The sequence below is a fragment of the Odontomachus brunneus genome, unplaced genomic scaffold, assembly GCF_010583005.1.
Source record: "Odontomachus brunneus isolate Ranch 3 - 2012 unplaced genomic scaffold, Obru_v1 Obru_scaffold_050, whole genome shotgun sequence".
Lineage (NCBI taxonomy): Eukaryota > Metazoa > Arthropoda > Insecta > Hymenoptera > Formicidae > Odontomachus > Odontomachus brunneus.
The window spans coordinates 339,872-364,373 of record NW_022639500.1 but is presented as its reverse complement, the minus strand read 5'-3'; the positions used below and the strand labels follow the sequence as shown (position 1 = coordinate 364,373).

At 38.4% G+C, this 24,502-nt stretch overlaps 4 protein-coding genes and 1 long non-coding RNA gene across 10 annotated transcripts; 3 read left to right on the top strand and 2 right to left on the bottom strand.

Moving 5' to 3' along the window:
• Positions 1-369: 369 nt before the first annotated feature.
• Positions 370-5,454, top strand: LOC116845205 (E3 ubiquitin-protein ligase SIAH1). 3 transcript variants are annotated; one of them, XM_032817611.1, is made up of 5 exons: positions 370-517; positions 1,663-2,015; positions 2,569-2,808; positions 2,887-3,079; positions 3,350-5,454. In XM_032817611.1, the coding sequence occupies exons 2-5, from the start codon at positions 1,784-1,786 to the stop codon at positions 3,525-3,527; spliced, it is 843 nt and encodes a 280-aa protein (XP_032673502.1). In that variant the 5' UTR covers positions 370-517; positions 1,663-1,783; the 3' UTR covers positions 3,528-5,454. The 3 variants fall into 3 exon arrangements, with proteins under 3 accessions (XP_032673502.1, XP_032673501.1, XP_032673503.1); XM_032817610.1 differs by having other exon boundaries at positions 379-527; XM_032817612.1 differs by lacking the exon at positions 370-517 and adding an exon at positions 1,298-1,576.
• An 839-nt stretch (positions 5,455-6,293) lies between these two features.
• On the bottom strand, positions 6,294-16,780 carry LOC116845204 (gonadotropin-releasing hormone receptor). Of its 2 annotated transcripts, none has more exons than XM_032817608.1 (5): positions 16,168-16,780; positions 9,524-9,737; positions 8,759-8,964; positions 8,559-8,680; positions 6,294-8,225 (listed from the first exon to the last, which is right to left on the bottom strand). In XM_032817608.1, the coding sequence occupies exons 1-5, from the start codon at positions 16,774-16,776 to the stop codon at positions 8,105-8,107; spliced, it is 1,272 nt and encodes a 423-aa protein (XP_032673499.1). In that variant the 5' UTR covers positions 16,777-16,780; the 3' UTR covers positions 6,294-8,104. The 2 variants fall into 2 exon arrangements, with proteins under 2 accessions (XP_032673499.1, XP_032673500.1); XM_032817609.1 differs by having other exon boundaries at positions 9,554-9,737.
• Positions 10,925-13,954, top strand: LOC116845206. Of its 2 annotated transcripts, XM_032817615.1 has the most exons (4): positions 10,926-11,450; positions 11,549-11,610; positions 11,699-11,884; positions 12,964-13,954. In XM_032817615.1, the coding sequence occupies exons 3-4, from the start codon at positions 11,741-11,743 to the stop codon at positions 13,519-13,521; spliced, it is 702 nt and encodes a 233-aa protein (XP_032673506.1). In that variant the 5' UTR covers positions 10,926-11,450; positions 11,549-11,610; positions 11,699-11,740; the 3' UTR covers positions 13,522-13,954. The 2 variants fall into 2 exon arrangements, with proteins under 2 accessions (XP_032673504.1, XP_032673506.1); XM_032817613.1 differs by having other exon boundaries at positions 10,925-11,884.
• A 2,159-nt stretch (positions 16,781-18,939) lies between the features above and the next one.
• Positions 18,940-24,000, bottom strand: LOC116845203 (cytochrome P450 4c21-like). Its single transcript, XM_032817607.1, has 10 exons — positions 23,792-24,000; positions 23,557-23,666; positions 22,865-22,955; positions 22,509-22,703; positions 22,001-22,067; positions 21,377-21,503; positions 21,135-21,213; positions 20,797-20,909; positions 20,402-20,639; positions 18,940-19,651 (listed from the first exon to the last, which is right to left on the bottom strand). Exons 1-10 carry the CDS (start codon positions 23,967-23,969, stop codon positions 19,311-19,313), a joined length of 1,539 nt encoding a protein of 512 aa, XP_032673498.1. The 5' UTR covers positions 23,970-24,000; the 3' UTR covers positions 18,940-19,310.
• LOC116845207 lies at positions 22,955-24,032 on the top strand. Of its 2 annotated transcripts, none has more exons than XR_004378214.1 (3): positions 22,955-23,348; positions 23,443-23,724; positions 23,808-24,032. It is a non-coding gene; the product is annotated as an uncharacterized LOC116845207 (long non-coding RNA). The 2 variants fall into 2 exon arrangements; XR_004378213.1 differs by having other exon boundaries at positions 22,959-23,348; positions 23,446-23,724.
• Positions 24,033-24,502: the final 470 nt, after the last annotated feature.

Sequence of the window (24,502 nt, the reverse complement as noted above, 5' to 3'; positions counted from 1 at the left end):
GAGTGACGGCGAACAAGCAAGAGAGCGAGCAAACGCGCGTGCGGTGCTATGCCTCACCCGAGATCGGCACGGGTGTCGTGCGGTCAGTCATGCTGGTCCGACGGCCGTGGAGACTCGTGATGTAGCCCAACACACCTAGCCTAACATTAGCTTGGCAAAAGAACGCTTTCATATCGCTGCGGTTGTTGCCGATGTTGATCGTCGTATCAAACTGGCCAACATCGATGCGTCGCGGAACAACGCTCACGGATCTTGACCGCGTCGATTCACCTGCATCTACGGGTTCCTCGTCACCGTCGTCGTCGTCGTCGTCGTCGTCGTCGTCGTCGACGACCGAATTTCTACCGCTGTCACCGTCTATCACAAGTGCCTTCTGCCGTCGATCGCTCGGCCGTGCTCCTCGAGCCTCATGATTGCATGGAAAACGCAGAGAACGACCGCCGTGTGCCACCGTCTCACCTAGTCCTGGCGAGTACGGCGATCTTGCGACCGATACGCACCTTTGTCTAATCCCGCTGTACGTCTCGGTAAGCTCCACGAGAGCTCGATAAGAGTATACCTTTGTCATGAGAGCGCGATATTTGGCTTAATAATTGTCATCGAAATTAATTATATATCACGCTCGGGAAATCATTTTTATCGAAGTGTGCGTGTACGTCATATATGTTTAATGTCTTATTTCAAGCTTGTGAAGACGAAAAGTTTGTGAAATCGTGGTTTAGATAACAATTTAATATCGTGTTGGATTGTTAATGAGAGTATAATTCGCTACTTGTCATCGCATTTGCGGTAACGCTTCCAAAATTTCTCAGTGCATTTCCAAAAATGGCTCGTTAGCTCACGCCGATGTTGATAAGATACCGAAACACGGAAGCTTCTGTGGCATCACCACCACCATCACTACTACTATTATCACTAACTACATCGATGAGGCGGCGCGTGTGAATAGCACGAGCACAAACATACAATCGCACAGAATCTCGCACATATGTAGCGTAGCGTGCGCGTTGGTGGATTTATCGCAGATGCATCGAGTAAATAAGCACGCGTATATTACGAGCCGGGCGGCTGGCTTTGCGTTGCATAATACTCGAGATACGTCGTCGTCGTCGTTGCGGACTCGTGGCAGTCTACGTGCGTCGTACGTTCGACGTGGTGGATCGCGACGAGTCGGCGATTTCGGTCACGCTAAGCTTCGTTTTCCGGGGCGATTGCGGTGTTATCCGCGCGCGAACGCCGTTGCACCAATTGAAATTCCGTGTCGGTCAGCATAATGACAGCTGATATTCGATGCATTCCTGTCGCTTTGCTCACTTGACTCGTGCGAATTTTAATTGTCGATAACAGATCAATCCAGCAATGATAACAGATCGATTAGCAAAGTCCCGTGAATCCTCGAATATTGCGCGATTGCTCGAGAATTAAACGAGATTTCGATCGATATGATCTGCTTATTCATATTAAATTGTAAATTTATTAGAATGATGAGTTGGGGAAAAATCGTAGGATTACCTGGAACCAATATTGAGAAAGAAAGAGAAATTGTAAATTTGATAATATTTGATATCGTTGAAATGTAAGAGACAGAAAGCTGGTCTTTGGAGCAGCATGTTTTAGCTGTAACGAACAGGAAGTAAATATTAATTTACGGCGATTTTACAGAAACCATGAATCGGCTAACTGCAAGAGGAATACATCGTAGCTGCTAATTGACGGTGCGACAAAAGAAAACTTGTGGTCAAAGTAGTCAAAGTATCAGTATTCGGTACATAACCTAGGAAAGATGTCCCAGCTAAACATAAACACAGGCAAGCGTGGACGTGGAGGAGTCGCGAGTACTTCTGCGTCGGCGGTGTCCGCGCTGAGCAGCTCCACCGATCTGGCGAGCCTGTTTGAGTGCCCGGTTTGTTTCGATTATGTGCTTCCACCCATCTTACAATGCCAGAGCGGGCATCTTGTGTGCACAAATTGTCGACCAAAGCTTTCCTGCTGCCCTACTTGCAGAGGTCCACTGGGTACGTATATTATAGCCAGGATTGATATTTACACGTAAATTACGATAGTCTATGTCTAAATCTACTTATGATACTCTACATACTTTTGATTCACTACAAGTAATTTATGGATCTTTTAAAGAATGCAAGACTTGCTCAAAAGTTAATGAGAAAAGACTTTTATTCAACCTTTAGAACTTTGATATGTAAATTTGTAAATGTTATTTCTAAAACAAGTTAAGTATATCAATCTATCATATAGTAAAATAAAAAATTCATATAATTTATCTGTTTTAAATATTATATTATATTTAATATCTAAGACTGATATGGCAACTGTTTTAGAATTTAATAATCCTTTTTGTATTTTATTATAATTTATGATATTCTATATAATCATACATTCTCTATGTGAGAAAAATTGTAGACAATATGTAAAGAATATGTAAATCTGTGTACATGTAATTTTGGCACAATTCTAATTGTAGCTAAAATATAATGGTTATGGGCATTGAAATAAGCAAGCTTAGATATTGGATATAAGATGTTTGACAAATTTGATTTGTGTTAATAGGTAATATACGTAACTTGGCAATGGAGAAGGTGGCAAGCAACGTAATGTTTCCTTGCAAATACTCCACCAGTGGTTGTACAGTTTCATTAGTGCATACTGAAAAAGCAGATCACGAGGATGCATGCGAGTACCGTCCATACAGTTGTCCTTGTCCAGGTGCATCCTGTAAGTGGCAGGGGTCTTTGGAACAAGTAATGCCCCATCTTATTATGAGTCATAAAAGTATCACGACTCTACAAGGTATTGAATTTTCGTTTATTTGATGGAATTTGTTCGTCGCGATATCCAATACACATTGTTCCTTGCCTGTTCTTCTAGGAGAAGATATTGTTTTCTTGGCAACTGATATTAATCTTCCTGGAGCTGTGGATTGGGTGATGATGCAGTCTTGTTTTGGCCATCACTTTATGCTAGTACTCGAAAAACAAGAGAAATACGACGGGCATCAGCAGTTTTTCGCGATTGTACAATTAATCGGTTCGAGAAAGCAAGCGGAGAATTTTGCTTACAGGTAATTGCATACTTTGGTATAACTGCGATTCATGGTATATTCATTGGAAAGTCGTCGACAGCATTTCTTAGATGTGTAGATTCAATGAGCGTGACGTTTTCACGGGATGAAATTATATTAGATAGTATCATTAAACTCAACATTTATCGAATTATTCTTCGCGAGAAGATTCTTCGTTAGATTTCCCAATACACGAATTACCAAAGAGACGACTTTTGGATCAATAGATTATAATTTGTTGATTAATTTTAATCGATTCTTATTCAACAGACTAGAACTAAACGGGCATAGAAGACGCCTGACGTGGGAAGCAATGCCACGTTCTATCCACGAGGGCGTGTCGTCTGCAATTTTAAACTCTGACTGCCTTGTGTTTGACACCTCCATTGCGCAATTGTTTGCTGACAATGGAAACTTAGGAATTAACGTTACTATTTCTATGGCATGAGAAAAGCCAGAAAAAGCAGTATAAAGCAGAAGGGAGAGAAAGGAAACAAATTATGCAGACATATCGAGCAGTCTTTTGAATGAGTATGCCGAAAGTACTCGAGGATTGCCCGCTATGATATTTCTTATGTTACCACAGATAAATATTAGCAGTACAGAAATATAAGAAAGCGTTCGACGTGTGTTGATAATGCAAAGCACTCGAAATGCTCGGTACAGGACCGCCGTTGAGAAGCTTTAAAGTGTACTTGTATGTGATATCAGCACTCACAAACACAATAAACACGTTTTCAGTATATCCATGATGCGACTTTAAAGCTTTTACATTGAGTACGACATCTAATTCCGAGAAAAAGTGTGTACCTGATATTTGTCGCGCGCTATTGTCACCTTACTCTCATTCATTTTGCATTAAATTTCCAAATATTCTTCAGAGGGAAATCATGTATTATGACTAAATTCTATGACACTTCTTGCCCATGTTTCAACATTTTTTAGGATATTTTACGGCTAATGCAATTCTTTATTACGAGAGCTTACATTACCAAATGTAATATCTCAAAAGTTCATTTTCAATCTTGTGAATTCAATTATCACGTTTCATTTGGCACCGATACATATTTATTGCTATATGTCTTTGTTTGTTAAAAAAAGTTTACATTCTCTCTTGCAAAGTAACACCTCATTTATTTGTAATTTTCCATTTCATTGAGGGTCCTGTATGTATACGAGTCTTGTATATAACGTGATAGATCTGGTTATTGTTCATAAATAAACTCGATATATCGTTTGATTATTCGAAAACAGGATGTAGATATATGCTTTCCGCGATTTCCTTACGCACGAATAGCATAAAAGACAGATCAGTTTCTCAGGATCTAGTCCTATTATCGAAACGAGATACTAATATTTTTACAGTTGTATCAATACAGTGAAGAGCAATGTTCAATTGTGCAGCAAGGTTCCTGTGCATGATACGAAAGTTAAAAGCGATTGAAACGATTATGTTGATATTACGGAAATACTCTTGGAAACGTTATATTAAGCATAAGTTTTACAGTGTGTTGCAATACCTGCTAATATTAACCTCGGTGTAAGCTTAATTTTAAAAAGATTATATTTTATTGATATATGTGGATAGAGAGCGAAAAGGAAAAAGTTACTTTATATTGTATTCAACATCCATCATGTTAGTACCCTCAATGAACGTTTTCTCTTCAGCACAAATTATGTTACATTGATATTACGAAATAGCATTCGTACTCGAAATTACTGTGAAAAATTACCAACGACGAAGATCTCTCTTTGATCTCTGTTATTTATACTTCTTCACGATACGCCAAAATATGTCAGATTTTTCCTTCATCCTGTTGTTTTACGTAGCGTTAGTAAACTTTGTAAAAGAATAAGATATCCATACAGAGCATTGAACCGAACTGCGTGGGAAAGATTAACAAGTAACAAGGTTGAAAGAAGAGAGAAAGAAAAAGAGAGAAAGAGAGAGAGGAGAGTTACGAGGAAGATTACTTTCTTCAAAGGAACAATTTAGACTGAAATGTAACTATATGATGAGTAGGCTAAGTCTCTATAACGATTGATTATATATATTTTTCATAGAAAGAAAACTACACGAGTTTTACTTTCACTAAGCGATTCGTATTATTGTTGAAACGACTTTGTCAAAGCACGCTGTTCTACGATATTGGATTGATATCGCTATATTCTACGCTGCCGAGGTACTCATGTTATTAGTCGGTTTAATGCCCTGTGGCAAAGCCTTATGATTAAATGAGAACGTCTCTCGTTTATATAAACCGGGCGTACTGTGCTTATCTCATCAATAATTGCGAAAGAGAAAGAGTTCACGAGTGTATAGGCGGAAAAACGCTGTTATTGTAAATAAAATGACAACTTATTATGTGATATAATTATTATGAATAAAACGTAAATCGATATGCTGATACGTATTCGCAGCGTTGGAGGAACATCACAGGGAACCAAGTGAACGGTGTGTTCCAGCGTGTTACGGCGTGAGAGCGATTGATTGACGCTTCTATAAGAGACAATGGTGACTTTATAGAATGCGATTTATACAATACTGTTGATTCTAGCCAGTAAGGTGAGATCCAGTGCTCTTATAGAATCATCGAGTTTGTACTTTCACCGTAACGCACACGTATATCGTGTATATGATCGCGTATTACCGCTTATACGATTACATTTACACACATTTATTAGCTGGATGTTTAATTTTAGTAGAATTTAACGAAATAAGCGTCCGTACATTTTTGGCGGTTACCGAAAAAGAAGAAGAGGAGAGAGAGAAAGAGGAACAGAGAAGCAGGATCGAGTCTCTAATTTTGATGTTGATTGTTATCTTACCGAGAGTGTAGAAAATATCTTCCCATTTCTAGCATAAAACGTTACCGCGCTCACAATCGAAGTGCTACGAGAACCGACAATGTATCCGGGCGCCAATTGATCGTGTTTGATTGTTTAAAGAATATCGATTTGTCGTTTAATGATACTAACGATCCTTGTAACAAGGAATAGCACAAACAGCAAGGTATTTTTAAGATTATTGTGAAAGGAAAAAAATTACAGATACCTACTTGCTAGGTGTAATTTTTGTCGCTATAATAGATGCATCACCGGTAGCAGTGAACTGATTTTTGAGTTTCGAAGGAAACACCTTTTTATCGTTAAATTATTGTGTACATAACGATAAGATGAGTAATAAAAAAAATAGCGATAAATACTTTACTCCTTAATTAAATAGTAATTTATTCTTTAGCGTATGTGAGGCTCCGTTGCTGATTTACTAAAAACGCGATCATTTAGGGAAAGTACGCATAATTTATTCAATTCTCTTTGCGAATGGATATGTTGCTTCACTGGTGCCGCGCACACGTTCGCGAATCAATTATCGAACGGTAACGCAGATAATAGCTTTGTCATTGCTTCTTTCGAAATGACATTCGCGCTATGTATCATGTCGATTACGCTCTTCGAGCTATTTATCGATATTAATGAATAATAATTATAATTAACATTAACAAATAATAATATAATTACATTTATAATTCTAAGTATAATTATATTACAATTTTGCAAGTTTCACGTTGGAATTGCGATGCAACATGAAATCATTGTAATTGCGCCGAGCGCGTTCGACGGTAGGCCAGTGACATATCCCTGCAAGATCGCGAATTCGAGTAAACGCAGAACGTAGCGAGTTCTCTTTGTTTGACAGTTTATACGATACCATGCGAGATCGTGTAGACAGATTGTAATTGTAAATGGCGAATCGCGGCACATCTTTGTATTCTAACGCGATTCTATCGGAAAAATCGGAGATGCTCATGTATTCGCAGAATAGTACATTATCGAGAGATAGCTTTATTTAATATAATGTATATACTCCTTAGATATATATATATATATATATATATATATATATATATATATATATATATATGCGTATTTATAGAATCTAAAAATGTTCGAGCCATGTAAAAGCATGAATAAATTTTTTTTTATAAATACTTTTCATCACACGCAAAATTGCTTCTGTCCCATATCTCGCGAGAAATGAGAACACACGTTTCAGATAAATATCTACTTAAGAGAAGTATCTGAACAATTATAAAGTGATTACATGTAATGAGCGTTAAATGAGTATGTAATAATAAATTTAGTCAGATTCTTACATACTAACGTTTGATATTATATGATTGCAATTCATATTGTTTTCGAATACATTTTAATTGTATATAAGGAATATTGCAAGATGACGTCGCTCGGGGAAAATTTTGAGAAAATTTAAGACTGACAATGCGTGAAATGTGTGAACGATGATCGTACAATCAATCAAAGAAATAAATATTGAAAATGATTTTTCATTATTTTATAACAAAAAGATATCTAATATTCCACACGTTATTATATCGGTATCGACGAAAAAGACCGATATAACAATAACAAAAGTCAAAAATATAAATTGACTTTTTATAAAATTATTTTTACTAAAATGTCATCTCTCGTTGCGAACGAGCAATTGCATACCAATTATTTGGTAATATTTATATATTTATATTACAATCTTAATATCTATTTTTAAAAACTACTATATTCTACTTAAATATCTATGAGTATCTTTTTGATAAATACTTTTTATACATATAATTTTTCTTCACCTAGTTGAAGCAATTTTTACACAATGTATGTCATTATTTTTGTAGAAGAAACAACTTTAAATAACAATATTGTAAAATATTTCTCAAATATAGTAGTTTCTCCTTTTACTCAATTAAAATCATTTTCCCCGTTTGAATACTTTCTTTTTTTTTTTTAATTTAAAGAATAAATTTGTTTTTCCAGAATTTAAGATTCTTTGCGGAGGAAACGTGATCTTTACTCGTATAAATCGTTTATTAACAATATTCGATATGAAAGATGCGACGGAATAATGCTTCTTTACGTCTTTCATTTCGTAGTCTATATTATCGTCCCTTGCTGTACAGCACACACTTCTCTTGCATAAAATGACGATGCAATGTAATCTAGTTCAGGAAAATGTTATATTTGGCGTTGCTGCGCGTTCACTTTATTACCACTATCTTGGTGCGAAAGGAGCGACGTTTGTGTATCACGTGCCTTCTTCATGCTGTTTCGCTGCTGCATCATCACCTGTTCAGATCTGTGATTTATAAAATATTGACATTAATTTAGGTACGCATAGATGGATAATTTCAAGTTAAAATTCTATCATAAGTATAGTAATGACAGTAACGAAATAATGATTTTCTTTGCGCGGCGAATCATTAATCAAAAGATAAAGTTTCTTTCTCGAGCAGTGCCAAAATTCGAATTTGCACAGACGAATCCCACGTCCGATGTGAAGCTTCTCACCGTCGTTATCACGATAACATGCACACGCTCGTCGTAACTTGCGCGCGAGTGTGTCGAAGCGAAACGCAAAAGGGAATCCGCGAGATACGACACGTCGAACAGCCTCGTAAATTTCATTCACCTGTGATAAGAGTCCTTCCGTTGTTTCTGCGGCCAAAGGTGAAACGCACCATATATCAAGGGATTCACCAAGCTGTTGCTCATGCCGAAGAAAAATATCCCGCTTTGCAAATCATCGCTGAACTGAAAGTATTGTGAAAGTTAGTTAGTAAGTCAGTCGAATTTACTGTCACGCATTACAATGCGACAAAATATACCAACGTGTTTGTCAGGATTGAGAAACAGAAAGATAATCATCATCGTGTAGTACGGTGTCCACCAAATCAGAAACGCCGCAACGATGACGACGCTGATACGCAACGACTTCGTCTTCGCCCGGTGCATCAGTCTTCTCCTATTCAGGTCGCTGCTTCTAGTATACAAAATACCGTTCCTCTCTGGCTCTCCTTTGAACGTCCTTTGACTTCCTGAAAGATGTTAGATATATAGCTCGGTTCAGCGCCTCAAAATAGTAAATTCTAATTTCTCTCTCTCTCTCTTTACCGGTTTAGCTATTTGTTAAACATTTTTAAACATTATTAAATATTATTCAACATTTTTGTTCACTTAAACATATTTTATTTATTAACGCTGGTTACATACTTGTGTGAACGAAAGTTAAAATCACACTCAAATTCGTCAGAGTAATTTTATGGGATCAAAATATTATCACCGGAGTTTCTGTTCTGTTTATTGTGTTCGCATTTAATTATGACGTCTGCGAATTGAAAAGAGAATGTTCAACGTATCTTACTAATCTATATTATCGAACTACGAGCGATGGCACTAGTGAAAAAAGCTAATTTATTTCGACGTACGAGAGAAAAAAACATTATATCGATTTCTCGTCCTTGACGTCACAGTTCAGTATAGCTATATAGTACGAAGAACTCTAAAAATCAAAGTCGAAAGTCCCACGGTACTCCGTCGAGAAGAAAATATACACAAAAATATGATATATGAATGCGGTCTCACGGAAGAACGTACGTCTCACGGAGACGACGTAGAAGCACTTACGGGAGAGAGTGATCACTGTGGACACGTATGTGGTAATTAAAATTGCTAGTGGCAGCAGGAACATGAAGAATAGGCTGAAACTGGCGTACAGCTGCTCCTGCCAGGCCTCGGTGTAAAAGCCATGAGTCACGCACTGTGTAAACACTTCGACGAATGGTCCCTCGGCAACGTGAAATATTGCGATCTGTAACACATGGTGACGTATGAGAATGTGAATGTTGATATCGTTGAATGTGTGCGCGACGCTTTGATGAAAAAGAATACAAAGTGCAATACACATACAATATTAATTATGACAATTAATTATTGTAAGATTAAACGTCACAGCCACTCTTTCGAAGGAAGCTGTGAAATTCGCAAGATGAAAGCCCGTAAAATGAAAACGCGTAATTTGCAAAGAGAGAGATAAATGAAGCGGATAATATTAGAGGATTTTTCGCACTGAGGTAACTTGTGGTTCGACATAAACCCGATTTGACCTCGCGACAATCTTAAGTTCATTTCACGTCTCCGTATGCACGAGCAGCTTGTCAATCGATTGTTGATTGAATTTTAAATTAGACTTCGCTCTCATTTATAAAGATACTCGAAGTAATTATGGATATCCGGACGTCTATTCGTAATAATGTTATATTAAAGCAGTTCTATTTCGAAGGCGAACAGTTGTAACTGTGGCAGGTCGAACTTGCGAATCTCGAGATTTAGAGTAATCCTACAACCGCATAATTAAATTTGCAGTCATCTTTTTAGAGACGCTTTACAGATGGAGGATAAAACTTTCGCGTACAGTCGGTTGCAAATCAGTTTACACACATTTGTGTGATAAAGCCGCAACGGCTTTAGGTTGTTGGAATTGAAAGCCACTGCTGAGATGTATATGTATGATAAGGTGTCGCATCAACGTACAAGTTATGACGACTAAAATGATTTACAACATTTCATTATATATATTTTAATGTATATAATCTGTTTTGCAAATGAATATATTCAAGTCTGAGCTGAATCTGCGTCTGAGCACACACAACTGTCAGCGAAGCAAGCAAGCAACTCGTCATACTGACCAATATGCTGACGTAACACCCTGTACATCTGTAGTAATCGATTACAGACATGTAAAAAATTACTTATTGTAAAATTACTTATTGTAAACGTTCTATCAATTTAAAATAAGTTCGTCCTTTCAATTTTCACAAATGTCACACTCTATATCCTGTACTGTACTTTGGTTTCCGTCATAACCGACTTGCCACTGATTATACATCGTACGTTTTTGACTCGTTTTTGCATACCTGGCAGGCGCACACAAAATATGCATTCCTTCGGATTCGTTTTTCGTTCCGTCGTTAATCCGGATCTTCCCTGCCGGCTCAAAAATAGATCGTGACGCACGAAGGAAGGAGAAAAGATCGTAGTATAATACGATCTATCCTTATAAGTCCCATAACAGGAAAGTGCATCTGAAGGATACGTCGAGGAGCTAATATCAGTTCGTTCACACCGGTCGACGCTCATTTGTAAATGCCGACGTTTCATTGTACCTTCCGCGGCTTTTCGACCGAAGATGCGATTGCGCCCGGCTAGTCCTAAATTCGTCGTGTTACCTCGTCAAGATCGCGGGACACCGCACGTCGTGAAAAGAACCTAGACGGGACGGGAGAGGCGCATTGATTAAACGGCTACGGTGGTTCTCTGCGTCTCAGGCCTGTCAAGCAACACGTCCTTCGTCCACCATCAATCTCCGCTGACCTATACGAAGCCTTCTTCCCCGTCGTCGCCGGCAACAGTATTATTCTCTGGCCGGGTGTGATGGCTGGCGATCTCTATTCAGCTCGATTCTAACGAATAACCTCGACGAGAGTCGCCTACGAACATCCAATCTGAAAATCCGCATCCACCGGTCGGTGTGCATCTGACACCTCGTCAAATCGACTCACTTTTCGTTTATCTGCGATCCCCTTGTGAATGCTTTACATTTGTAATGCTTCATTCTTGTAGGATGCTTCCCGACCAACGCGTAATTAATTTCCGTCGGTGAGCTCGACAGAGAGAAGACTTACGTATGTTTTAAGAGAAAATTTAATTTTCATGCTATTTTGTACACACTTCTGTAGCTTGATTGTCTCATCCCAATTTGACATGATTTAGAGTTGGCCCTGTTAATTCATATCGGAATCTATTGAAGCCGTTATGGTGCATCTGTCGACGAAGAGCCTCGGCTTAGTGATCTCGGCGATCAAGAATCTCCGCGAGATCCAAGGATCCACGTCACGAGAGATCCTTCACTACATTTCATCTGTTCACGACATCCCGGCCACTAAAGCGCGACATCAGGTTTAACATTTCATCGTCATTTGAGTTAACATTCCGAAATATAAGGAGTAACTTCTTTATTAGCTCCTCTTGCCTGTTTCTATATTCTTTCCCTCCTCTTTAATTTCTCTTTTACCTACTTTTGTACGTGCGGCATTAATCACTATTCCACGAAAAAAAATTAAATATTATATATAAATATTACGAAACGGAATAGCGAATAAGATACGGTAGGATATGCATTAAGAATATTCAAAGCAATTATCGTAAAATGATGATATTATAAGCAAATGCCACGTGTAATTTCTTTTTTCTATATGTTAAAGTAAATGAGTTTTTTATCTTGCACACCATTACATTTGCCAGTAAATCAGTGAATTCGACTTTTAAAATGCGTCGAAATCTCCCGTCTTCGTCGCTTTTTATATTACGTATTGCATAATTTGAATTAAGCATGTACGAGTTCTCGGCAAAAGTTGTTTTTCTTCCGATGATCCAGTTTAACGCACACAGAAATTTCTCGATTCAGGAAAAAGATGATTTATCGTAAGTGTCGCGAATCCCGTTTTATCCGTCGAAACTAGACGACCGTGACCTAAATGTACACTTGCAAATTTAAAACCACCATCTCATAAATATATTTCGTGTTATAATATAAAACGAGCCGACGTTTCTAAATTCTATTATGTAAAGCGCATTCTACAATAAGCGACTTGACAATAAGCAAGCAAATTGACCAATCACAGTCGACTATTTTCAAAAATAATCGACTGTGGTTGGCCAACTTGTCTATGACTTATGATTAATAGCTTATTGTGGTATGTGCCTAAGCTCTACTATACAATAGCTATTCGCATCTTGTATAGTTTTGAAATAACAGGAGTTGCAGAAAAATTTTCGCGACGAAAGTTGTGCGGCAGGGAAGGAGCCATCAAACGATGGTAACCATTTTCTTGTGACTACACTCGCTGTAGACGGAGTTTCCTCCAACTCCCATAGTTTCGAGGGAACTCCGAACACTAATAGTTACTGGTCCTCTCTCTGTATAGTAGAAGTTTACTTAGATAATTTATATCACATCAAGTCACTTCCACTACCAGGTGCAGAATGCCCTGAAGCGCGGCGTCGCTTATGGCATCCTGAAGAAGACCGGCGGTCACTACAGTCTGCCAACCGACAGCGATATTGCGCGTCAGGAGGTGGCCATTCAGGAGATCGATCTGCTGGACCTGTATTGCCAACGCAAGATCAATCGATCGCGGATCTACAAGATGCAAATTGACAGAGGCGCTAAGTCCCGAAGGGCAGGCTGCAGGTGCGGCAGGCGAAGGAGACGGAGAAGGTCGCGAGGATGTGCTCCGGAGACCTGCAGGAGGCGACAAAGAAGGAGAAGGAGTAGAAGGAGATCGAGGAGGGGCAGGTGTGGGTGCGGAGGTCGCGGCGGATGTGTTGGCAAACAAGCGGCGACGCTTGAAGGCACACATGGCCAGAAAGACGACAAGCTGATCGGGTTGGACAACGAGACGATGGAGGCCACCGCCGCGGTCGTTGGTACCGAGGGCAGCAGTCGCTCGAGTATGTCGGGATCTTCGAGTCCGGAAAGAACGATTGCGGATAATAATACGGAGTTACGGGATCGCGATATGCCGCTGCATTAATCGCGAGAGCGTAATTAGAGAATCGCTCTCTCTCTCTCTCTAGGATTCCGGAACTTGACAATATGACTGTTCGATGCTCGGAGTGGAACTGCACATGTTCAAACCGCTTCGGAAAGGATTAATCCTGTTTTCCATATTTGAAATTGATCGAAGAAAAATTCAGCGTGTGACGAATGTTATTTCTGCGTAACAACTGAATTAGCGTTTCTATTTGATGACTTTACTTTTGCTACGTGAAATTGTATCGTAAGGTGTATGCACCGAGTTTTGTAATAAAGTTATTGTTTTATGTCGTAATCGCGTGTTTGCAGAAATACGTATCGAAATTTAGTCGCGTTGTCGAATTAAGAGCTATCACCGTTCTTCAGTTATCGATAATCGCGATGAATGCGAAACGTATTCTTCGAATATGCCGGGTGCTCTCTGAATGAATGAAAAAGGAACGGTTTGCTGGAACGAAAGAACGCAGTTTGCATATTAACGATATAACGCGATGCACGCGAGACGGAATATATATATGCTTGGTTTGTTTATTGTGTTCCTTTATTTTTCCGTGTCGAGACGAAGTGAATATACACTACAAATTGCTTTGTTTTTACATTTGTTTTGTCAAGATAAGCACTTTCCCGGAAGTCCAATGTAAATCGAGAACGTCGTCGTGCGAGCGGCAGTTCAAGTTCAGGTTTCTTCGGTTTCGACAAGAACTCTATTTATTGCTGCTTGCTTCGCTACATTCTTACGTTATTTCGGTCACTCGTTCTCCTCCATTTCGTCTTGATTAAATATTTCTTTTTAACTTGCACTTGTGTAATACTAAATGTTTACGTGTTACGTAATGAGTGACTTGTATGAGTATCGCATTGCCATCGCAATTATTATACAATCGAGCAGTTTCCCGTAGTGTACAATCAAGTTTCAGTTCCTGATTTAAAAAAAGTCAGTCTATTACAGTCTAATTAACCGTAATATCTCACAGCATGGAAAAGTGCATATTATGACATCGCAATTACGAGAGCAGAAAAAAGTGAAAACAACTACCGTACTGCATTGCGTGCATTATCGGCGCTCAAAACATGATTACACCGTAATTGACTGCACAGTTTTACGCGATTTCTGTAAGTAGGGATTATGTATCATCGATTGTCACATCGATAAATGACCCAGATAAACCTTATATTTATGTTAACCAAATTGAAAACCATGTTTTCAATCGGTGCAGTTTCGCAGGACAACAAATTTCAATTTTGGACATCCTCAAACACGTCAGAGCACGAGAAATGTTCCTGTACGTCTTGTTCGAGCTCTTTTCGTATTTTCTACTAATAAGTGAATTGTATCAAATTTCGAAGATAACCCAAAATATGTCGCACACATAAGCATACATACAGTATATATACAACAAAGGCCAATTTTTCTTTGTATACAATAATGAGTAATAAGTACGGAACATTTGGTTTTTTAATTAAATTAATCCAAAGCAAAAACTTGTTTGCTATATCAAGTTTGTTTGATCTTTGATATTTTGTCAATTATCCGGTTCTGGAATTCTTAATGCTCCTAACAAGCTCGAGTCAAATAGCGTCAGATTGAGTCCATATTAATTAATATAGCTTCATATATTTTGCCAATTAAAACCGTATAAAATAAATATAGCGCGCAGTATCCTCGATAAAACTTCTTTTTCAAGAGGTCTTTAGACAATTATACTGTCATCCAATGTTGTACGTAAAACTGGTTTTCCGAGGGATTTTTTTCCCATCTCTAGTGGATCAGCTCTCTTGGCTATGTTTATTGATTGATATTTAATATTCAAATAAACCATTCAGCGCCAGACAAAGACTATGGTGTAATCTTTTTACCGCGGATTATCAACTACTGAAAAATATATATCCGGCAAATTAGTACATTTGTAATGATTAAATAAACTGCATTTTTGAAAGCGCGTCGTCTTTTTTGAATACGTCTAAAACGTATTCTAAGACATCGCGTTGGTGATGTAACAATTTTCAAGTTAAAGTATCAAATATTTTCTTATTTTGTGTGTGTGCAATCTAGGGCAATGCGATGCGGTTTGAATATGTAGCGCATACTTAGTATAATTTTATGAGGTAAATCAAGGATGAAGGTTTTCAGTTGTATATTTTATGTAAAGTGTTCATGTTCTCGAAACATCGTCGTTGTTATAATCGTTATAATCGTGGTTAGACTCATGTGAAAATTATAATTATTGCTACACACACACTAAGCGTGGTTTATAACGTAAAACACTTTTCTAATCTCGCGTAGAGAGGCCACAAAAAGGAAATCTATCTCTCTAGAATCTCTCCAAGATTCCCTCTGAGATCTTTAGAAGGACCAGGGGCGTAAAATTCAACTTCCTTATCGCAGCAATTTCCTCTCACGGTTCAGAAACTTTAAAAATTAAATTTCGTAAAAATTCGTAAAAGGAAAGCAAAATTTCAAACATGAAAGTAATTTTCTTGGAAAGGTGTAGAAACGAAATTCATAAAAGGACGCGCGACGTAGTTGGATACGTTTTGTTAAATTAAGCGTCCGACTATACAATCGTGTTTCTACTTTCTCTCTCACTGAAAAACACACCGAGAATCCGAGTACCAGACTAGGAAAACAAAAATAACGTCTTACCTGTGGAGTGGCGAGCACGAAGGACAATATCCAGACGAAGAGGACGAATCGCGAGCACCTCTGATTCTTGCTGAGACCCTTCATGGGATAGCGCACTGCGACGAACCGGTCGACGCCGATCAGCACCAGGACGAAAGTGCTCAGGTACAGGCTGAACATCTGCAGGAACTTGAAGAGCTTGCACGCGACGTTGCCCCACAGCCAGGCGACGTTGTAGCTCCAGATCGCATCGCCGGCCATGCAGAAGACGGTGACCAGCAGATCAGCTACCGACAGATGCAGGAGCAGAGTGTAGATCGTCGAACATACCCGTTGCTTCCGGCGGTTCTTCCTGATCGAGTAAATGGTCGCCAGGTTGCAGGCCAGACTCAGCACCGACATGACTGCCAATACGATGACCTTGAAGTAAACCGAATCGGTCAGCTTAGGCGCGTGTTCCAGACACGTGACGTTCTCGTACAGATCGATCTCGCTGAAGTCGCTGAGGTTGTCGCGGGGTCGCGGGTTCAACTTGAGATCGAGGCCGAGAGTGTGGCCGACGAAGTTGGTGAGGTTGTCGCACGCTTCGGGAGCGACGGTGATGCTGATGCTGTTCATCGTCAGTTTCATTGTCCCCGACATCGGCGTCGGCCGCACCACGTCTCCCTGGGCGATGCTTCCGGTTCATCAGAGATATGATATCGGCGACCGAACGCTTGCCACCGTTCTCCCGCGAAATGGCACGGTCGCCTTAAGAGGTGAGACGCATGTTCCGTGGGGGACATCTAAAGTGGGAAGGATGATCTCAGGGTCCTTGTCGCGGGCGATTCGCGTCGTCGCTACTGCCGGTTCTTGTCTTCTTTTGGACCAAACCCGTTCCCTCGATGCCGCAGCCGCTTTTACGCTTCTTTACGCACACGTGCTGGAGCGAATCCGATCTTCGCTCTGCTAGTCCCGTGCGAGGGTTGTCGCGAAACTGTATCAGGCTAATGTCCAAAGGACATCGTGGGAACGATGTCCGTGTATCGAGGCCGTTCTCATCTTCGAAGAGAGTTCCACAAATAATATTTGCTTTCACGTCTCGGCCATCCCTTAAATTATTAATATTTTTAATTCATGTTCTTATATGCCGTCAATCGACTAACATCATTTCGACAGGCTTTCATGAGAGTTTCCTCGTAAGAAGATATGAATTGTCACTAAAATAGTTGCTGCAAGTCATTCAATCAGATATAGAAACGAATCGAACGCGATTTGGCCAATTCATCTTCTTGACAGCTACGTCAATACGTAATCTAAGAGTAATTCGAAAAATCCTTAGATAAACGAATTTTTCCAGTGATGTGAACTGGTTATAATGTAAAAAAAAACAACTAACCTCAACATTCTTATAATATTATATGTATCGTTGGGAGGGGGGATAGATTGGGAATAGATTTATATTTCTTAAAAAAGGGAGGGAAGGGGAGTTTTTCTATATTAAAGATGCCGATCACATCATAAGAGCCAGACATATTAATAACTCATTATATAGAATGTTTCACAATTAGCGACTGTAAATATGATCCCGAGTCGATCTTTTTTCAGTAAAAATATTAAAGAGACTCATCGTTTATTGTAAATTTCCAAAGCTATATATTTTATATTTTCGTGGTTGAGGCTCAAATTCAAATTTTATCGCGGAATAAAAAAAGTCTATTCTGAATTTATTAAAAATATTCTGTTAATTACTTGTTCTTTTTTTAAGCTTAGATCGTGAAGAGATACTTAATTTTAATCGTTCGTAACTCAGAAATGACAAGTGACTCAACACTTTTGCTTAGCAGAAAAACAATTCCAGATTTTTGCCATTAAAATTAAGATTGCGAGTTGTGAAACACCTTATACACGTCCGACGAATTCTGTGAAATATAAACAACCCTTCCCCAGCGATCACGCACCACAATTATATCGATATCTTTTCTTTCTTCTTCTTCTTTCAATCAATAAACTGTCGTGATCTCCAGAAAAACACATGCGTAAATAATTTTATATGCGTCCGCTCTATTTTGTATATTTCTTTTCTTCCACCGCGCATATATGAGTCATTGTGTTGACTCCCAGATTAGGAATATGAATTTCGTCTGCGTATAATAGACTGAGATATCGAGCGTACGCACCTTGTGTGTTTAAAGACAAATAATTATAAACGTGGAGTTTTTCCCGAGTGGACGACATACATTTTATCTGACGGTGGATAATTTTCTTCGACGAATTCAGATTCAGTTTCCTTCGAACGAGAATAACTGTCGCGTGACGAGTTTGTTGCACGTAAATCACTTGACAAGAAAATTGTCTCTCTAAACGTATAACTAGCAATTCTCTGGTTGTTGTAACATTCCCGCTCCCGTTTGTGCACACTTCACACAAATTTCACGAAAAGCGCGCTCGGAATTAATCCGCGCACGACACGGTGCGCGATGTCGTCAATTGTCCGGACCTCCGAAAATAGTTTAACTGTACCACATAAAACTCCTCCAAATTAAAACAATTCCCTCTGCCTTGTCCCTCTTTTCTCTCTTTTCTAACGTTTAACAGAAGTTTTCGCTGTGAAGATTTTTCGCGTAATTTATGAGGTCCGAAGTAGGATAATCCGCATGTGTTTTGAAAAAAAAAAAAAACAGACGGATGCAATTCACCACAGAGAAGGAAAATTTACACTCATTGCCGGTGCGCACAGAGATGCCACGATGGCTACGTTCGCACTGCGTGAACCCGACTGATCGATGGAAAATCAACACAACACTTGTCGCGCTCGCTTAACAGCGTCGTATTTATTTATTGCCTTGATCTTTTCTCCCACACCTGAACACATCGAGAATGTCTCGTTCCCGAGCCGAATTGGACAAGCACTCATGTATTATCACGCGGGATGCTACTTGTCTAGAGTTATTGATTGATATTAGCATCGTTACGCACTAAATCATTCTGTCGGAAACGCGTGTAAAGCATAATACAAGTTTTTTTGGGAAAGCGAGTAAGCGCGCTGCGGAGTATGTAGTTATGTGTATGTAAATGAAAAGAAGATAAAACAGGAAGGAAACATTTGTTTTTCTCTTCTTTTTTTTTAATTTATAAAGTTTAATTGATGCACGTCAGCGTTAAATCGCGTCATATATCTCGTTTTACTGCTTAGGTGATAAATACATGTAGAAAGCTCCGTGTTGCGGCCGTAAAACGTTGTCGCACAGATTTAATTCCGTGGGCTCCTCCATGCTCTTGATCCTCCACTTTCGCAGTACAGCGGTTAATAACATCTTTTCCTCGAGCAAGGCGACTCGTTGCCCGATGCAATTTCTCGGTCCGGCGCTGAACGGGATGAAGGCATACGGATGCATGCGTCTCGTATTTTCGGGTAGGAATCGATCCGGATCGAACTTCAACGGATCTGGCCAGACCGACGGGTTACGATGCAACAAGATGATCGACAAGAGGACCGTGATGTTTTTCGGGATCACGTAACCATCTTAAATAGAAATATAGAAGATGGGAATGTGCGGAATGCATAGGATTCGATGGTCGCGGAGTCCACGTTCCCTTCATTAATTCCATTGAAAGAAATTATTCGAAATTGAAAAATTAATAATTATGAGAAATTAACAAACGGATGTTTTCAAAATATTGATGAATTTTTGTATCCAATCAGGAAACGTTCGATGAGAAATATCGGTTCATAATTTTTTTATCGGTTTATCTGATGAAATGTCATTATGATTGAAAGTATTCGACTAAATTTAATCGAATATTCTGATCGGATATAAAAATTCATCGGCATTTTGATCAGAAATATCCGTTTGTTAATTTCTTATCGAATAACTTCTCTCAGTGCCCGTTGCTTTCGATTAGCTAAGCTCGCTGGAGAATTGCGCAAATCTAGTTACATTTTCGTTTTCGCAGACTTGCTACTGTAGTCGGAGAAAAAGATTGCTAAGCATCTCTCGGCTAAGATAAATGAACGACCGAAGTACGCTTCTACTTCGCGCTTAAACCTCCCGCTTTCGATGGACATTGCAGTTTAACAACGTACTGCGCGTATAAGTTACCGTATGCAATCGCGCTCAGTTTTCTCGTCAGGTTTTTCTGCTTTATCTTTCTTTCTTTCTCTCTATGCTGCAAGTAGCTCTCGCGAAAGAGATTACTAATATTGCCTTTCGCGATTCAAGCTCGAGGGAGCGGTTTCGCGTCGTCGTGCGATATTCGAAAAATCATGCCTCACCTATGTTTGTGTCCCTCATGATTCGTCTCGCAATCAATGGCACGGTTGGATATAATCTGATAGACTCTTTCATGACTCTGTCGAGATATTTTAATTGAGAGAGTTCCTTCATAGTTGCTGGACTTTGCGAATCTTGGAAAACTTGGTCTATTTCTTCGTGGACTTTCTCTTGATGTTCAAGATTACTGCCTAGACAGTAGAGTACCCAGTTGAGCGTAGTCGACGTTGTGTCGTAAGCCTGTTGTCATATTATCGTTTAAAATTAATAATACGCATAATTATAATACGCATAATAATATACGGCATTGAGAAATTCAAATTATAAAAAGAGAGAGAGAGAAAGAAAGAATTCTCTAGCGGTATAGAGAATTTTTGTTGCTGCATCTTGGACTCACCGCGAACATGAATGTATCGACATGTGATATCAGATCTTCGTCAGACAGCAGGTTGTTTTCGTTTTCATTTAATTCTAACAAAAGTTCTAGTATGGGTTTCTCCCTCGGCTTGGCTACACATATTCAACAATAAGTTTAGTCTTGGAGCAAAATAGATATAAAGGAAACGTTCGTTTCCAAATGTAATCTCCTTTGTGATTTTATACGCAATATTTGAAACAACGATAAGTCTCAGGTTTATGTAAATTATTAATTACATCACACTCTCCATATATTATGTTTTACTTTCAACCGCATCATACTTCTGCATTTTGATGATGTAAGATTTATAGGCGTACCTGCCATTTCAAAGTCATTGTCATTATTCTGCGATTTGCCATTTTGTATTTTACGTGCGAATTGCCTCTTCTGTATTATCTGGAAATCGTAATATTCCAAAATCTGATCTCTTTAAAACGAAATAATGAAACATGTGATTATAAATTTTATGAATAATTAAGTTATGTTGAATTGTTTCCATACAGATGATATTTTTAATGGTTTGTGGATTTTTCAAACGCGTCAAGATCAAAGTTCTTACGTATTTCGTAAATTCCTTCATTTCGCGAAGCGTCTTTTTATATTCTCTTCCTGCTTGAAACAAATTATATATCCAGTCTATCCAAAACAACGGTTGACTCGTACGCAGCGAAATCAGTTGAAGCAATCTGAAAGTATTATTAATCTCTCAATTCCAGTCAAAGCGAGACCCGACAAGCAACAAATGTAATAAATTTTTTGTTGTTCTCGATAATCATATTTACTACTTCGTTATTTTTTAATCAACAGCTGCATAATTCAAAGTCAACGTTAAATGTCGCGATCGTAACAATGTCTGGGCCGAGTGACTAAAGTAACGAGACTCAAACGATTACATGTGTAGAATTTTTTGATATTTGTATCGAGGGACATGCACTAAAAGACATAAGATTAATATTTATCGAGCCATCTTAAAAATACAATGTCGTCACCGCCGACAAATAAAAAACCAGACATCAATCGATGTCGACAAGAAATAAGAAAAAACGAGAAAGAATAATGCTCACTGGTTTGAGGTGTTTTAGGTGTAAAATTAATGGTTCAATATTTTAACGATCGCGTTCGCAAATTTTAGATATAGAAACAAAGTATTATGTATATCGAACAAACGACGTTGTAAACTCACTTCTGTGTACAGTTGACATAATTAGCCTTAGCTTCTGAAGTATGCACATTTATACCCATTATAGTATCTAGAAAAAAGTAATGCGGTTACTGTTATCGACAAATCTCCTGCAGCATGATAACGTGAATCTAACAACACTAGCAATTTGCAAAAAAATCCAACAACATTATGTGCTTTAGCTAGGAGAGCGTTGCTCGGCAATCACGAGTTACTAATTTATGCGGTTATTCCCTGTGCTTTACGTATTTATTGAGTGAATGACCTACTTCCTTTTTTAGTCCAATTAAGCTTCGTCAGCTCGTTAAAGATTGCTACTTCAGTGACTTCATTGTCACTGAAGTTGCGTTCGCGGATAATTATTTTCTACGTGACGCGGAATTAAATTTGCCAGATTACGATATGTTAAAGTGATTCCTGTAATATTTATGTTGACACGGTTGCGCGACAAATTGTCGCCGCGTAAATCGCTCGATCGCGAGTACGAGCTGTCCGCAACTTCGTTCCTTACCGAATGTAATTTCGAGGGTGACATTGTCTATAATGGGGGCAATGTTGATAAACTTCCCTGGATTTTCCGCAATCTCATTCTCCAGTTTTTTTAGCAGGAGTTCCGTTTTCTCAGACATTATCACACCAAACTGCTCCAGTACGTTAAAATGAAGCATTGGCGAAAGGAGCTTCCTGTCTCGGAACCATTGTTTGTCTGGAATATGCGATGCGCTTCTGTGATAAAAGTATCACGAAGTATGAAAAAATAAGATGTATGTAAAAATATGATGTCGCGTTTTCACTTTGCTGTTATCGATGAAGTCAACAGCGCAATGTGGTTTAGTAAAACTTGCGGAACACTTCGTCGTTATTTACCTTCGGAGGTAACAAGTCCAGTGCCCAGCCAGTGTTTATATAAATCGTAACTTTTCGATTTGTTTATGTGCATGCTGCTTGAAAGAATGGCCTAAAAATTTTAGAGGACAGAATAATAATAATTTGTCTTGTTGCGTTGCGTCACGGTGAAGCAAAATATCCTTCTCAGTCTCTTGGCGTCCAGTCAGCTGAACATCTTTCCAAGTCTATAACCTGATTCTCCTTATACTTAAAGTGTGTAAAATATATGTCCAGCATGCTGAACTGTTGATTGACGATTGGAAAATTTGTCTTAACATTTTTAAAGTCTGACGGTTGGCTGCACAGCAAAGTATAAAAAATTAAGAATTCTGAAAAAAATACTTTCGTATTCTAGTAATCCTTAAAGTTAAGAGAAATGTCTTGCGAATCCATTTTCTACACAATAATTGTTTTTTTGGAACTATACGACAGTCACTGGATCCAGATGTACAATTTCTTTCTCGTAAGTCTTTAATGCTATTGGCTGAAAAATATCTTTTTTAACCTTTCATCGTGCATGTATTTTATCGATATAGTGCTTTTATAAAATTTTGAAGCAGATGCCTTAAGACTGAGGAGAATATATAATCGATTCGATGCATTCATATGTAACTCAAAATAACACTATTAAGATAAGGGAATAATAATAAAATATAAATTTTCTTGCTCACTTTTATCATTTCTGGTTTATATAAGCAAATTAATGGCCGCGGTCCTGCCCAAAATAAAAAAATTCCATCTTTAAACTTGTCCAATTGCGACATAAACCACTGTATACGATCTACGGTGAGGCAATTGATTAATGTAACGCCCGCTGTGTTCCTTTTGTATATTTATATGTAAGTAGAATACGTAGACATTATACAATAGTAGACCGCATACGCGTCTTTTATTCGTTTTCTTTACCTTTTTTCTTTTGCAGAAATGAAAATGTAGAAGATAACGTCCCAATTAAAGGAAAAGAAACGAGCCCGGGAATGTGGCTGAGCTTTTTCCGCATGATATAATCTTCATAAAACAACACTGCGATCTTATACAGTAAAATAACAGCAACAGATATTGCCAATAAGTAGAAAATCGCCATCGTCGCGAGCAGAGGTTACAATTACAAATAATTTACTTTGTATACAGATAGCTTATATATAAATAGCTTCCTCTTGATTTCATTTATTTTTAAAGCTTTTTCGTTTCCTCTTCGAAATTTATGCTCCATGCTAAAGTTGCACCGATAAGTAAAACACATATTGTTTGCGACTCATTATACTTTACTCTTTACTAAATAACATTATACCTTTAAATTGCAAATCTATGATAATTATAAATGTATAGATAGTATGTAAATAGATAGTATACATAGATAGTAGATAAATGTATGTATAGCATTCGCTATATTCACGATGTGATATATTTAGATTCGAAAAATACGTTCACGTTATATCTCTTTACATTTTCTCTTATGAATGCACACAACAATTACGTGTAATATCATGGAATATATGTTCCTTTTCTTCATAACGGAAGAAATAATAAATTAATATCGGTATATTGTCGGTCAGACAAAGTAAAGAAATAGATATATTATCAGTCAGACAAAGTGGATAAAGAAGTCAATCGTAT